This window comes from Sparus aurata, chromosome 20, assembly GCF_900880675.1.
Source record: "Sparus aurata chromosome 20, fSpaAur1.1, whole genome shotgun sequence".
NCBI classification, from domain to species: Eukaryota; Metazoa; Chordata; class Actinopteri; order Spariformes; family Sparidae; genus Sparus; species Sparus aurata.
The window spans coordinates 15,154,282-15,171,285 of record NC_044206.1 but is presented as its reverse complement, the minus strand read 5'-3'; the positions used below and the strand labels follow the sequence as shown (position 1 = coordinate 15,171,285).

Genomic DNA, 17,004 nt, shown 5'->3' with positions numbered 1-17,004 from the left:
TTAAACCAAGACACAACATTACTGAAGAATTTAATTCAGCCTCTGAGAGGTGATAGTCATCATGCATTAAACTTTACCAAAGCAAATAGCACATGCCCTACCTCATACATCATCTCAGGAAAAGGGGATAAATGTACCGTTTATAGTTTTATTCTTATTGCCCGGCAAAAGTTGGCAGTTTTAAAGGGTGCAAAATGAGAATTGTTCCTTCCCGCTTAAATTCAGCATTTGTTATTTCAGTTGTTCCGCTCACAATGACTCAGACTGAGTGCAGTGATTTGATTTGAATAGTTACAGATAAGAAAGCTGGTGTGATGAAAGAAGAAAGCACAGAAGTAACTGAAAGAAAACTGAAATCCTTTCAAGTTAGTAAATTGTGTTTCTTAAGTGTCTTTCGGTTTCTTTTTGTATCTGTGTAACTCAGTCTTAAACTTCTTGTCTCAACCCATCCTCTTTGAATATGCTTTCAAGGCATGAGAGTTGCAAATGTATTTTTCTGAGACTTAAAGATGCCATGGAAGTTACTCATTCGAACACGGTAAATAATGATTGGGTGTCTGTGTTTTCTCTTTGTCTCTCTCAGGGCCTGCGAGTGGATAACTACGCCACAGATACATGTCAGGACCAATCAGAGCTAGCGCCCACAGGCACACACATGGCCTTGTAAGCTGCGACTGTGACCGTGCTATCAAGGAAATTCCTCAGTCCTCCAGGGCAGCCACCGTGGGTTCTCTATCTCCTGGTTTGTACAGCTGCGCAAGCTTGTGTTTCCACAACACACACACAGAGCACATTCTGTATGGACGTGCTGTCTTAGTCACTTAAGGGGTCACTGGAAGCTCAAGTTATTTTTTTGCCCAGCACAGGCCTTTGACCATGAGGGCCCACTGAAATTGTAAAAGAAGCTTGGGTCTGTTGCGTGGCATGACCTGAAGTGGATCTCTCTCATCGTCTAAGTAAGTATTTTCATCAACAGGTGCTCCAACATGCCTCAGGCTCAAACAGTAGATTTCTGAATGCTCCGTTCAGGAAAGACTAAATTTACTCCGTCACAAACATGGGAATGCTGTCGCCTTACACAATGTATGGCTTTTGAAGTCTGCAAATTTCATTTCCTCTGCAAATTTCATTTCCTCCAGCTGCTTTCTATAGAGCCACTAATTGAGACAGAAGACGGCCCTTCTCAAATGACAGGAACTAAGAGTCTCAGATAAATGTATTTGACTGATGCTTCATTTAAGTCTTATTTGAATTTTAGATAAATTAAAAAGGACCCAAATTCTGAAGATCGGTAACGCTTTATTTTAAGGTATACATATAAGCTATTAAGTAGTTTATTAAAAGCATGCACATTGGTAGCATATTGACTTTTTATGTCAGTATTAAGAACTTATTAATACCTTATGACCATATTCTTGGCTGCTAGGTTATTAACTAATTCACTATTAGTTTGACACTAACACACATGTTAGCAAGACCTCACTTCAGGACATGAGATGTATTCTAAGCCAGAAAGACTTAACTTAAATTTATTTGGACACTATTAACACTAAATAGTTAGTACTTGCAGTTTTGTGTTTTGTTACATAAGAATACATCAGATTTTTGTGTTTAGGGAGAATGGCTTTTCTTGTGGTAGCCACCTCATAAGACCTAACGTATTAAAATAATAATTGTTAATGATTTCTTACTATCAATAAGAAAGTTATTGAGGGAAACTCTTCATTAATGGCTGAGTCGTGCATTGGTCATGCAGAATAAGACAATAGTAAATGCTTCAAATATCTAATAAATAGCAGATTTTGTCTGCTTAATTGTCCTCAATTATTTTGTAAGCTGCAGCAGAACAACATATCAAGCAGGACTCTCCAAGGGAGACACGATGGCTACTGAAGAAAATCAGACACAGGTCGGGGCTGCAGTTCTGGCTCAGCACGCTTCGCCTCCTCCATCTACTGGGAGCAGAACCAGCAGGGAAGCCAGACATGCCATAAACAGCCAAGAAGTTCAGCGATGCCCTGACCAACTGTGGCATTCAAAACAGCGGAGCAACCTATCCCTCCTCTTATACAGGAAGTTGTCGAGTGACAGCGGTAATGGGACAACTTTGCATGAGGAATATGAATGTTTGGATTGCAGCTCAAAACTCTTGAGCACCAAAGAGAAACTCTATCCAGAGCTGTCGGCTGGCAAGAGGATTGAGGGAATAGCTAACACAGTTGCTCCAATACCTGGGAAAATTTCAGTGGGATCTCCCTGCCAGTTGGACACCTCAGGAGAGGGTGTGGATGCAGGCAGAAACAGAACTGGCAGCACCAGCTGCTCCTGCACCATGTCTAGCCTTTACACCAGTCCAAACATCTACTGTTGCCACAGCCCCAGATCTAGTCCGAGCCCCAGCTCCAGCCCTGTTTACAGTCCTTGCCTCAGCTCCAGCCCCTCTCGGCCCAACCGGCGACACATCCGCCGCAGCAGCCTGCCTGTGTCCATGCTGGCTTTCCACAAGGTAATAACGGAGGAAGTCGGGGGCAAATTGTACCCATTATGCTGGCACACTGAGGCTGTAATTTGTTCTCTGTGCTCTAAAATGCTTGTATTTAAGCAAAAGACACAAAACATCATTATGTTTAGACTGTAAATCAAATGCTTTCCCCTGTTCAAGAGATACTGAAACATCATTAATGCAATTTTTCATTTTCCATGTTTTTCTCTTAAAGACGTCACCTTTGCACTCATCTCAGTGCAGTCCGTCCAGTGAACCAAGCTCTTTGACGTCATCTCCCTGTGGTTCCCCGAGTCCCAACCACCGGAATCATAACCAAAATGGACGTATACACCGACAACACCTCAAAGACGGCTACTCAAGTTTAGAGAGGCTTAACCGAAGGCCCAGGGTCAACAAAGCCTCCCTGGAGAAACTATTCCTACGACGAGCATCTCTAGAAACAATGACAACAACCCAGAGGAACAGTGAGAGATCATCCTCAAGAGTGACCAGGGACTGCAGCAGGGGCAGTAGCAGTGAAGAGGGCGATGGAGAAGGTCTCATAGATGACACAGAGTTTATTAGGAACCGTAAAGAGCGCTCCACTGTCCTGGTGAGGCGCTTCTACAAGAACAATCAAAAGGTATTTATATGCAAGATTACTTATGTTCAGTTGATATTTTAAACATGTTAGATCATTTGGTTTCCTTTCATCACTCTTGACAGTGTTCATCATTTATAGTTTTCTTCAATACTATAGACAAAGACACGGGGCTGCAACTAATGATTCTTTTCACAGTTGATTAATCTGTTGATTATTTTCTCAATTCACCGATTAGTTGTTATGTGAACCTAATATTTTGAGGTTATGGACAAAACAAGACATACGTTTTGTAATCACGGCAGTTTCAGTGACATGCTTCGACACTTTTCCTCTTTCCATAAGGTGACCAAGTCAGTGTGTACCGGAACCAGAGCGATTGTCAGGACACTGCCATCAGGACGCATCTCAGAGGGGGTTTGGGAGGTGGTTGTTGATTGCAGGATATGGCGACCGACTAAGAAGGATATACAGCCAATCTTAATGCGCGGTGCAGGAGAAGAATTCAGTGTCCGCAGGGAGATGCTACGACTTGTTGGAGTTAAGAGACAGCAGGTAAGAAAACGAATACACAGACTCTCCGTGTATGGATGTTAGAAGACTTAAAGGTCCAGTGTGTTGGATTAAGAGGCTTCTAGTGGTGAAGTTCCGGATTTTCATCCACTGAACACCCTCTCTTATGATGGCAGATGCAAATGTGAAAAATGCAAAAGCCCTCTTGAGAGCTGGTGTTTCGTTTGTACATTCTGGGCTGCTGTAGAAACATGGCAGAGCAACATCTGTAGATATAAAAGTTTACACACAGCAATTCTTAGTTTCACATAATCAAACACATTTCTGAATAGTATATTCTGTCTGCCCCTAAATCCTCTACATCAAAGGTTAAAAATTGTGAATACAGCAGTTTGCAGTTAAATTTGTTGAAAGTAGCTGAATCAGGACAGCAATGCAGTGAAATTCTCAGTTCTTGCATAGTTTATCTTTCACACCCAGGCTACTGTTAACACGCTCTCGCTAAGGGAGAGCTGAAACAGTGCATCTAAAAAGCCTTTTTTTGTAAATCTGCAGTGTTAATCAGCACAGTTAAACATGTTTACCGCAATCATCCTAAGCCAACTGTTTTTTAAGTTGCCTTTTTTACAAGTTCAGGAAATGTGTTGCAGTGGGAACTGTTCAGTCTTTATGGTGTTCATGGCCTTACATCACCGACTTTTTGCCTCAAGACATTATGTGCTTTTTCTTTAAGCGCTCTAACATGACGTGGAATTTCCACAGATGATAAGGCACCGGGGTTATACGTGGTTTTGCTTTTCTAACTCTTTTCTTTGACACAAGAAAAAGGGAAAAGTGCAATACCTTTCCTAGCTGCAGTGGCACAAGAGTATTTATGGCTTGATTGATTCTTTTTCAGTAGAGAGGGATTGCTCTTGGCTTTTTGCTTCTATGTGTTTGTGTTGAAATGTTATGCCTGTTGTGCATGAAAGATGAATAATTTGTACAAGGAGTATGTTAATAGACCAACACACACATCCCAAGAAACACATGCACACAGGCTCTTTGTTCAGGGAAGGCCCCTGTTGCGGAAAAATGATTTATTCTCTGTTAGTCCTGCTCCCCATATTACTGACAGACTGAATGACTGAGCCTTCTGTGTGTGTGTAAATGGACTGAGCAGAGTTGGCATCTGCATTAAAGTTACAGCCATGGAAATTGGAGAGATGTTAAATGAGCAAGACAGAGTGAGAAAGTCAGAGAGAGGCAGAGGAGATGGAGGAAAAGAGAAAGGGTTAGACTGACAGAGAGAGAAACGCTGGACGTTACTGTGTTGTTATCCAGTTTCCAAGCAGGAGAGTGTTTCTACAAACAGAAGAAACCTCTCACAGGAACTGTTGGACTTGAGCAACATTGGCAGATGTGATTAAGCCTTTCAGTTGAAGGCATTTTGTCTGCCGTAAGTCATGTCTTTCAGTGTGGGAGGTGCAAACATTATGAGAGACTGTGAGGACCTCAGCATCACACAGGATGCTGTCTTGTTGTTTTTTGTTATCGTATTCCCCCTCTTCCTGTAGAATCTCAAAACACATGGAAACCCAAACCTATTTCTTTGAGGACATAGAAAACCACTGAATTACACAAGAGCAAGTCTGTTGTATGTTAAAGCTGAAATTTTACTTTGCTGCTGTGTGATAGTAGTAGCAAAGTAAACTATGTATCTTTTGGCTTATCATAGATAATAGACACCAGTTGTTTGGAGGTCTGCACTGCATCATGTTGTAATTAGGGCTGTAGCAACTATTCTTATTTTCTGATTGTCATTTAGTCAATTGTGTAGTCTATAAAATTTTTGGAAATGTTATGCTCAAATAATGATGCTCAAAGTGGCGTCCAAAGATTGCTTCTATTGTCAGACCAACAGTCCAAAACAAAACCTCTTTTCATTTATGATTGTAGCACTGTAGAAAAGCAGTAAATCATTTTTTTTAAGAAGCTGGAACCAGCAAATTTTGACTTTTTATTTTGGAAAATGACTTAAACCATTAAACAATAATGAAAATAGTTGCCAATTAATTTTCTTTTGAATGGCAAATCGATTCATTTTTGCAGCTGTAGCTCTGTTTACTAGGGCTGGCGGATGTTTACTCAATTGGCATGTCACGATGTCCACAGTTAAATATATTGATGGGCGATGGCATTGTTGTTGGGGGGTTGCACTGACCTGACCCACCGATCCCACCCTGCCGAGAAAACCTTCTCGCACAACCACTAATGAGGCTTAGATGAGGATATGTTGATGAGGCTAAGAAAAGGAAATAACAACGGCACGACACACACTAAAATTGGTCCACACAAAAGAACTACCGTGATTATAATAACAACTTTGTATTCCACCTTAATAGTTTCACCTTAGAGCTTAGAACTGTAAAAAAAAAAAAAAAAAAGAATTAATTAACTAGAATTAACTAATTTTAATTCCGGTCCGGTCCCCATGGGTTTTTAAAGAGGAAGAGTGTCTTTGTTTGCGCTTGACTGTGCATTTGTTATTGCCAGATGTTTTTATGACAGGACTCTTTATGTGCAGTTTTCCTGTGTACTATAAATGTGCACATAATATATGCATGGAAATGAATTTGTGTTTTATGAGATCATACATTGCCACAACACAGCCAGGGGCTGTCTAAAGTTTCTTACATGTGGACAAGGGCTTTTACACTCACCCAAACCAAACGCACACAATCTATTAGTGGTGTAACGATCAAAAATCACGGTTTGATACGTACCTCGGTTTTGAGGTCACGGTACAAAACGTACAACATACAAAATATGAAAATAAAATAAAAAAATAGAATACTGTTGTAAAGTGCTGCCTGGTAATAAATTAATACATTCTCCAATAAACAATAGTTCCCCCTCCACTGAACTCACTCATAAACCAACGCAGCACTGTTCAGATCACTAGAAGCACCACACGTGGTGACTTATCAATCCCACAAAAGAAAAGTACATTTGGCCAGTTATCATTCTCTGTTAAGGCAATACATAATTGGAACTCACTTCCCACCCATATCAAAGATACACATACATACTCCACTTTTACAGCCAAGTTAAAAACATGGCTAGTCGACAGTTACACCTGCACACACTAACATATGGCTGAGTGTTATCTGCGTCATGGATGCTGCCTGTCTACAGTGTGTGATGTCTGTCTGCACTCCTGAATGTGATTGTATGTGCTGATGTGTGCTTATATTTTGTGCTGTTTCTGTATGCTTTGATTATGGGTTGTCTTTGCATGATTGTACTGATGTTTCACTGTTTTCTCTTATCTTATCTTATCTTATCTTATCTTATCCTTTCTTATCTTATCTTATCTTATCTTATCATCATTATTGATTTATCTTGTATCCTAGCTGTCCTAATGCTCTCTTTTTAATCAGTGTGCTGTAATATATTGTTTTTGTTTTTTTTGTTTTGTTTTTTAGGGTGCCTATTGTCATCTGGCCGGGGAATACAGCAGGATATTAGCCATGTTGGCTAAAGCTGCCCCTTTTTACTGTTGTTGATGCAGTAAATTAATTGGGATTGTCTTCGATATAATAAACTAATAAACTAAACTAAACTAAAAAAAACAAAATGAAATGATAAAATTATAAAACAAGCTTTCCAATGAGTAAAATATTCTCAAACAAAATATATTCCTCACAGCTTGTTTCAGGCTTTTAACAAAACTTTTCCACAAGTAAAGTGCAGCACTAACAGTTCCAGCATTTAGCCCTGTTCAGTTTTACTCAACCTTCATATATTTTCGACAGAAATATTAACTTGTCCACATTGACTCCACCCATGAGTTATTTGTGAGTACAGGCTTTCACTACGAAGATATAAGGACAAAAATATGCATTTTTGGACGATTTATTGACAGTAGCGTTTTTTTGGACAGGCGTCATCACAGTCACCTACACTGTCACTGTGTGCTCTGTAGCGCTCGTCTAACAGTGGTTTGCAGTTCGCAGACCTCGGCATCTCCATGTGGAATAGTAGTGTTCAAGCCACGTCAAAATGAATATACATATACATGACTTGGATCGATGAGCAGGGTGTTTTTCCTGGTTAGCCGAGGACCCCTCTCGAGACGGGATTCTCAAACCACACTTCCAGCACACCTGGGAACTTCACCGGTAAAATGAACACCAGTTTAAATTGTCACACCGGAAACATGTCTTTCTACGTTGCAATATTAAACCAGGAAGCCGAAGTGTTACCAAGCAGGAGACTTTAGCGACAAGGGAGGGTCTTCAAGCCCTGTTTTCTCGCTAGCGTTGGCCATGACATTAACAGGCTGCATGTGTAGCTGCAGGCGGAAAATAAACACACGCAACTTCCGTTCAGGGAACTCACCCGTGCACAGGCCTGTGCGCAACCGAACGTCCTGTACCAAAAGGGTTCAATACAAATACATGTATCAGGGTTCTCCCCAGACGGTGGAACAACGGCGCTGCGCCGCTATACCACTAGGTCAGCGCCGCTATACTCCGCGCGTGACGGTGACGAGCGTCCGTCCGTCCCCCGGTTGGCGGCTAGGAGCTCCCGGCTGACAGCGATGAGCGTCCGTCCGTCCCCCGGCTGACGGAGTTGATGACCGTCTGTCCGTCCGTCTCCCCCAACCCCCCCCCGGGACTGACGTTGACGAGCGTTCGCACCCCCCCCACCCCCCCGCGCCGCTACACTAAAAATATCTGGGGAGAACCCTGTGTATTGTTACACCCCTACAAACTAAACATACTTATTTGCATACTGCAGTGTGGTTCCTGACTTTGCCAAAGTGTTTTTACGAGTCCTTTTTGGCATATCATGATGTCCACAGTTAGATATATGGATGGCCGATGGTGTTGTTGGGGTCGCACTGACCTGACCCACCGATCCCACACCGTAAAGAAAACTGCCTTGCATAACCACCGACGTACATCCCTGTGCTGGGTTTAACTGGGTATTTTCTCCTTAGCTGAGGCTTGAAACAAAATTAGCCAGTTAGTTAGCTATGTTAAGGCTAAGAAAAGGAAATAACAATGGCACGATGGAAAGAAACGCACTAAAGTTGTCCGCAGAAAAGAACTACCGTGATTATAGTAACAACATTGTATTTCATCTCAATAGTTTACATAAAAAGAAGAGTAAGAGCTAAGATCTTTAAAAAAACCAAACAAAAAAAACCAAACAAATTTTAATTCAAGTCCAGTCCCTATGGGTATTTAGAGAGGAAGAGCGTCTTTGTTTGCGCTTGACTGTGCATTTTTTATTGCCTGATGTTTTTATGATGGGATTCTGACACATGCATAGTTTTCCTATGTACTGTAAATTTGCACATAATATATGCATGGATATGAATTTGTGTTTTATGAGATCATACATGGCCACAACAGAGCCAGGGGCTGTCTAAAGTTTCTTACATGTGGACGAGGGCTTTTACACTCACGCCATACAAACACACACAATCTATACACCCTCATGTGCATACTAAAGTGTGGTTCCTGACTGTGCCAAAGTGTTTTTATGAGTCCTTTGTGGTCGTAGAAATACGGTCTGAGTTAAGCCCGGGCAGAGCTGCTTTAATAATGAGCCTATTGAAAACGGGGGAGCTGCCAGCACTTCTCTTGTCAAAACACCATCTGAGGTACTCCCGTAAGAGGTCACCAGAGAAAGTCTGAGAGCACTGGGCAGCAATGAATAAGTAGAGTTGAAGCAGAGTTGTCATCAGGGTCATAAAAACTATGAAAAAAAGTCGGACCACTTCCTGTTGCAAACAAAAGGGAGTCATGCTGTCTAAATTGTGCAGTCATGAAGAAACATATTCTTTTTAACTTCCCTCTGTTTAACAATAAAGTAACAAGAAGATATAAGACTGGTGAGTCAAAATCGTCTATAGTGTTTTAACTAAAGAATTTAACCATGTTTTCTTTCCATTTAGATGTTATGTAAGAACATGTAGGCAGTATTCAGCGCACAAACATTGTAAATGATCACATCATTTGCATTTAGTATGCCTGTATGAAGGCATGCATTCATACTGGGAGATGGCCACCTTTCTTTATTTCCTGGGTGGTTGCACCACCACACTAAAAAAGCATACAGACAGAAAAAGTCTCTAACACCATCTTTCTCTGTCTCTACTCCCCTCTGTCTTTTACACACACACACACACACACACACACACACACACACACACACACACACACACACACACACACACACACACACACAAACTTTATAGTACACAGGCCCCCCTATATGTGGCATGTAACCCTGACACTGCAGTAATCATGTTGAGGAGTTTTCTGGAGGTATCCTGTGGCCCAGTGTGTTTATTGCTACAACTAATGAAGCGAGCCAAAGAACACAGGATTATATGATGGAGGGACTGGTGCAGGGTAACAGTGAGAGAGAGAGGGAGAGGAGGGGTGAGACATCCAGGGGAGAAAGAGGGAGAAAATAAGATTTTAACAGTGGAAAAATGGAGAAAATCTACTGTGGAGGAAAAGTGAGAATCAAGGTGGTGGTGGTAGGGGTAATCAGGCATGGACTATTTGAGAGAGGGGAAAGTAAAAGAACATTTAGACCAAGACAAAGCAATGAACTTGTGTTTTATACAGGTCTTTACTGTCGTTGATAGTGGAAAAAGGACATGATGGAAAATATTAGGCTATAAATCGGAGGGGGGGAAAAGACTTCCCTCATAAGCATTATCCAGAGAAAACCACGGTTGCTATAAAGCGTTTTTAAATGTTGTTACAGTATTTCTCTTTCTAGACAAATTTGGTAAATTGTTTTGAAGGACACAGTGCATGCAACCAAAGGGAGCGCATTTTATCATATCCAACCCAGTATACTGTGTTTTTGCACCTTAATAGTAACAATAACTCCCCAAAAAGCATGTTCTGCTTTCCTCTTTGTTGAGATTGTATTTGTTATTTGTAGAATAAATTCTTAATGATCAATGTGCCTACAACTTTTATTGTAGTCAGGGAAGTTGAACACAAAAGAAGCGTTTCATTACTTTGTGCACGGTTTAAAGATGAAACACTCAAACACACACCTGGTGTAAAGGGATCAAACAGTCTTTGTTACCAGAAGCATTTTATTATTTGCCTTTGTGTAGCCTACCAATTAGAGCCCTGCTGAGTGCTTTCATTTATCTCAGGGTGTTGTCAGGCTAAGTGGTCAGTGACTGTGCACATCCTTACATGCACACGCACACACACAAACACAAGCAGGTAGGGACGTGTACATAAACACTTAAACTTTTTTCCCGAGCAGATTGGGCTGAGTGGGAGCGGGGCTGAGAGATGGATGCTCGTAAATAGATCGTCTTCCCATAAGCAAGGATGCAAATAGTCTTTGGGGACAGGAATACTTTGTTCCCTCTAGGGACGCTGTGTGCTTTCCTGTTTTCCTGTGTCTTGTCTTGAATGGATTTAATGCCAAAACATTGCACGCTGAAATCTAGGGAGATCTGTGCTGGATGAGTCAGAATCATAAATGTCCCTTACTGAAATGCTTCTTGGGAGCTTTAGTTAATTTCTGTCGTTTTTCATATACACAGAGTTGCATTTTGGACGTATTGTCTTTGTGCCATATTATTTTTCAGCTCCGATTTGATTATCTGCAGATACAGATACTTTACCTAATACCAGAGCTCTTTTTCTCCTATATATTATTATCCTCATCATTATTATTCTTGTTATTATTATGTGTAAGTTTACATGACGCTATGACAAACTACACAACATATATTAAAATGGCAAAATATCTCTACTCTTTAATTTTGTGCTTTCAGCTTAAAGGTACAATTGTAGATTGCTTTCCATGTTTAAGTGGCAAAGATAGTAATCAACAGTGTGAGTACTGAAGAAGTTGGTGTGTAAAATGCTATTTAGTAAAACTAAGCTAACTCAGATTGCCTCTTCACTCAGTGGTTGCAGTTGATTAAAGGGGAGTACCAGCAACTGAAAGTAAGAGAATTGTAATGCCTTTCAAAATCAAATTTTGTTCCAAACCCAGTCTGTGTGAATAAACAAAGAATGATTGAAAACAGGACAATTTATTTTGTAGAACAAACTTGATAACCCTCCATATGGCAGTGACCTATATCTTTATGACTTGTGGTGCTTGCTGTGTCCAGCTTTGGCACCAGGTTATTTCTGTTCCGCCCATATTAACTAGGCTGTTCCAGACAATAAGATTAAAATGCAGCCTGTGACATAGTCGAGAAGCTGTTCTCAAACTAATTCTTGTTTGTGCTGCTGAATGCTATGTTCCCTCTTGCACTTTGCTAGTTAAATATCCTTGCCTGTAAAAAAGGGTAAATAGGATTTAAGACCAGTTATGTATGAGCGCAGGTAATAACGTCTGCAAACACATTCAAATCTTGTCTCCCAATTAGTGCCTGTTTCAAAGGCAGCCATTTAAGATAACATGCCCTGCAAATATCCGGCTCCCAAGATATTGCGTTGCTTAATTGCATTGATTGGCTTTGCAGGTAATTGCTTCTCTGTAAGGGTCATAAGACAGAGAGCGTAATATTTGCAAGGAGAGATAGCCATGCAAACACATACTGTACTGCACGCATGGACAACAGGCTTCTGTTCCCTCTCGTTCCAATATTATTGAATAGATCTTTGAGTCACTGGCCAAGGTTATTGGTAATAAGAACACTAACACAGTGCTAAACACCGCTAAACTGATTAGGTTGGAGTGGATGAAATTACAATTACAAATGCAGTTATTAGAAGTTAACAAATGATGTTATAGAGCTGGACGTTAAATATAATATAATGAGAGATCTCGTACATAATGAGTGTTTTTTTTAGTGCACACACACCAAATGTCATTCAACCAGCCACTTGCTGTATGATGATGAAGGTGGGCTTTGAAAACCAGCCGAGCACAGCATGTATGTTTTTGCAGGTTGAGCAACATCAGGATATGTCGGTCCACAGTCCACTTTATTTCATCATTGTGAACGTACAGGATTTACCAGTGTAAGGAAAGTTCTTATTTGCCACCGAAGATGTTTGATGGCCATTTTTTTTTTGTGATCAATTGTTTTATTTAGTCATAACTGGAAAACGTGAATGTAATAATAGCAAATATAGGACAAAAAAACAGCAATCAACAGAAACAACATTCAAACCAAGGGAGGAAAGAAAAACAAACAAACCACAAACAAAACCTTCCCACACTTCTTCCCCATTATGGAGGACCAAACCTGACATAAGTATAAATAAATAAATAAATAAATAAATAAATGCATAAATGCATAAATAAATAAATAAATAAATGCATAAATGCATAAATAAATACATAAATAAATAAATAAATGCTGAAATAAATGTATAAATAAATAAATGCATAAATAAATACATGCATAAATAAATGAAAAAATAAATAAATGCTGAAATAAATGTATAAATAAATAAATAAAAGTATAAATAAAAGAATAAATGCTTTTTATTTATTTATACATTTCTGTTCACCTACATTTATTTATTTATGTATTTCTGTTCACCTACATTTATTTATTTCTGTATTTCTGTATTTCTGTTCACCTACATATATTTATTTCTGTATTTCTGTGTCCATATGTAAATGAGGAGGTAGGAGGTCCTAACCTCAGTCAAGAGCATGATTGGTTACAGGAGTGTGCTCGATGAGGGTCTACTACTTCTGCCTTACTAGCAGCGCTGATGTTGCTGGCTACCAGCAAGCCCGCTCAGCTAACTGTTAGCTGCAGTTGTTGACATTTGTTCATGTAGCTATGGTATAGTTATGAATTTGACTGGCGTTCATTTTAACTTGCGAGGGTCCCAGGTGTGCTGGTGGTGTGGTTTGAGAATCCCGTCTGGAGAGAGAGGGATCCTCAGCCATGTCCGCTAGCCAGGAAAAACATTCTGCTCATCGCTCCATCGCTCCAAAACATTCTGCTCATCGCTCCAAGTCATTCCAACCTATGTAGGTGTATCTAGACGAGCGCTACAGAGCACAAATCGTCCAAAAGTGCATGTTGTCGGTCTCATATCTTTGTCGTGAATGTCTGTACTCTCAAATAACTCATGGGTGAAACAGGCTGAGGCATTTGTTCACGCCGAGCGGCTCGAGAGCGGAGTGGAGACCCCTGTTAGCTCTTATGTTAGCTGCTCGCTGTAGCGCAGCGTCCAGGCTACCTTGTGACACAGGTTACCATCGGGTATTTTTCATTCCGCACTGTTCAAATGGTCGCTTAAAGCCATCGTTCCGAGCCGCATACATCGTTATTAAGCTGAAGCTAAGTCATTGTGAAAACTGTACACTGTCATACAGCCTGCTGGTCAAACAGTCTGCAGAGTAAGTTGACATCCAGCCCGAGCTCAGCGTCAGGTCAATCAGCTGTGGCAAATCGTGAGACGTCCAGATCAACCTGTGATACAAACACCAGTAGCGACAATGGTTCATAGGAAAGCCCAGACATGTATCTCACTCTCGGTGGTAACATGTGTCAACAGTTAACCTGGACGCTACGCTCTTAGCGCTACAGCGAGCAGCTAAAAGCTAACTAGCAGCTAACTGCTAACAGCGGTGTCCACGCCGCTCTCGAGCCGCTCGGCGTGAACAAATGCTTGATACTGTTCCACACATGAGTTGTTTAAGAGTACAGAGATTCAAGACAAAGATATGAGACCGACAACATGCACTTTTGGACGATTTGTGCTCTGTAGCGCTCATCTAGCAGTGGTTTGCAAGTCGCAGCCCCGGCTTCTCCGTGTGGATAGAAGTGTTCAAGCCACGTCAAAACGAATACACATATACATGACTTGGAGCGATGAGCAGAATGTTTTTCCTGGTTAGCAGACAGGATTCTCAAACCACACCACCAGCACATCTGGGACCCTCGCAAGTTAAAATGAACGCCAGTTAACCTGTCACACTGGTCGAGGCCATTAAGCTAACTGGAGCTGTTTACAACGTTACAGAGAGGGAGGCTTGAGATCAGGAATCGTTTGCTTTTGTCTGGCTCTCTGATTTGACCAATCATGCTCTTGACTGAGGTTAGGACCTCCTACCTCCTCATTTACATATGGACACAGAAATACAGAAATAAATAAATGTAGGTGAACAGAAATACAGAAATAAATAAATGTAGGTGAACAGAAATGTATAAATAAATAAAAAGCATTTATTCTTTTATTTATACTTTTATTTATTTATTTATACATTTATTTCAGCATTTATTTATTTATTCATTTATTTATGCATGTATTTATTTATGCACTTATTTAGTTATACATTTATTTCAGCATTTATTTATTTATTTATGTATTTATTTATGCATTTATTTATTTATTTATTTATTTATTTATTTATACTTATGTCAGGTTTGGTCCTCCATACCCCATAGCCCTGCAGCATAAATAGGTCAGACAGCTACATTCACTCCATTCATTTGTCTCCCACAGACACCCATAAGGCAGTATTGGACTCTTTTAACTCCAATTGCATTGTGCAATGGACATTTACTGCATAATGAGAAGTTGGCAAGAAAGCTGTCTATTACCAGTTTAAGTGATATTTTCAGGTAACTGGTTCCATCTTTAATTGTGTTCCAGGATGGTAAAATGCCTGGCAGAATAGCACTGAACGAACACATTTTGTGCAAAGTCATTCAGCTAAAAAACAAATATATAATTTCTATATCAAACTCAGCTAAAATATTCTGTAAGGAAACTGAAAGGATTCAGATTTCCAACCTAGATTATGATTTGGAAAAATTGCTATCAATCCCCCAACCCTACACACTCACACACACTCTCTCTCTCTCTCTCTCTCTCTCTCTCTCTCTCTCTCTCTCTCTCTCTCTCTCTCTCTCTCTCTCTCTCTCTCTCTCTCTCTCTCTCTCACACACCCTCATCCTCATACATGCTAACCCACCATGTATGTCACACTCATTTAACCTTGTGTCTACCACCCTTATGTTCTCTCCCTGTGTGTTGTGCCACTACAAAAGGAATTTGCCGAGCAGACCACTCTCTCACCCAGCTGGGTGTTACAGTTTAGCCAGAGATTAGTGTGTGTGTGTGTGTGTGTGTGTCACACTCTTGTTTAGACAGATGTCTGCTTCAACAGAAAAGGGGTAGGACGGTAGATATCTAACATGCCTTTGTAAGGTGTACTGTTTTTCACAATGATGGTATCATGAAAAATGTGACCTCTCTGCTCTTCAAGCATGGTGACGCTCCATCCTCAGCTCCATCGCTGTTTATGATTCTGCTCGGATCTGTTTCAGAGGAGCGTGCGTGGCTGGCGCACTTTTTATTGAAACCCATTTCATCGTTTGTTTCCGTGGGGTGACAGGAGGGTGTCAGAACTGCATGTGGGTGTTTTTTTTTGCTTCGTGGGGTTAAAATGTGCGTGTGTATGTTTGCTCAGGCTTCTCGTATCTCTGTGATATTGTGGGAAAATGTAACTGCTCCAGAAACTGGTAAAGTGTCCCTACAGAGGTCCAGGGCTGGGGTTGTTAAACTGTGGGTCAAGACCCGACACATAAAAAAAACAAACAGTGGAGAAACGAGAATTTAACCTCCTGAGGTGAATGCAGTATGGATTTACACACACTCCTGATCAATATTACATTGCTTTTAAAAGTCACTTTTGGGTGATGCATATTCAGAAATGCTTTATCTAATGGCATTTTGTTGAATTTCAGCTAAAATACAAAACATAAACTTTCTTTTTTTCTTTTCGGACCATATGTAAACAATCAGAATCATACGAACTTCCTGTCATGCTGACTAACTTTCTGTTCTTTTGACCTCTCCCAGTTTCATCACCCTCATGTGACATTTCATCTCTGCTCACAGCACTCCGAATACATGCCTGCAACATGTGTCACACAGTTTCAGAGCTCCTCCAGTCATGTAATCGGATTTTAATAATGAAGAAAACCCATTAACACCACGAACACTTCTGGGTTTGATTTAGAAAAAGATCGTCTGGATCAGAATTAACAACAATATTCCCAGATTAAATATAGCTCTTATGAGTGATGCTGTTATTGTTGCACTCGAAGAATAACACAATCGATGCAAAAATAGCCCGCCACCTCCCCTTCCTTGCGCTTTGACTCATAATTTGAGAGGTCAACTGGAAGGGATTTAGCCAAAATTAAACCCTTAAGCTCACAGGATGCTGTTCAGTTTAAGTTTTAATTGCTTTCTTTGTTTTTGTTAACAGCATTAAAATGCCTCACCAAAAGCAACGTCACAGCAGGGCTTCTGATCCTCACGGAGTAATCTTAAACACAAGAGCAGATATATTGTACTCCTTGATCTAAATTGATCAACTTGACCTTTACGATGCTGTCTCTCTTGTGATATGAAAATGTAATAGATAA

The 17,004-nt window shown here is 40.5% G+C and overlaps 1 protein-coding gene across 1 annotated transcript in view; it reads left to right on the top strand.

Moving 5' to 3' along the window:
• The window catches only part of plce1 (phospholipase C, epsilon 1), a 97,758-nt gene that overhangs the window by 17,984 nt on the left and 62,770 nt on the right, over nucleotides 1-17,004 (top strand). The window contains exons 2-6 of the mRNA XM_030400562.1: nucleotides 584-742; nucleotides 862-956; nucleotides 1,800-2,506; nucleotides 2,718-3,128; nucleotides 3,432-3,641. Of these exons, the coding sequence (XP_030256422.1) occupies nucleotides 1,883-2,506; nucleotides 2,718-3,128; nucleotides 3,432-3,641 (1,245 nt within the window). The 5' untranslated portion in view covers nucleotides 584-742; nucleotides 862-956; nucleotides 1,800-1,882. The remainder of the gene's footprint in view (nucleotides 1-583; nucleotides 743-861; nucleotides 957-1,799; nucleotides 2,507-2,717; nucleotides 3,129-3,431; nucleotides 3,642-17,004) is intronic.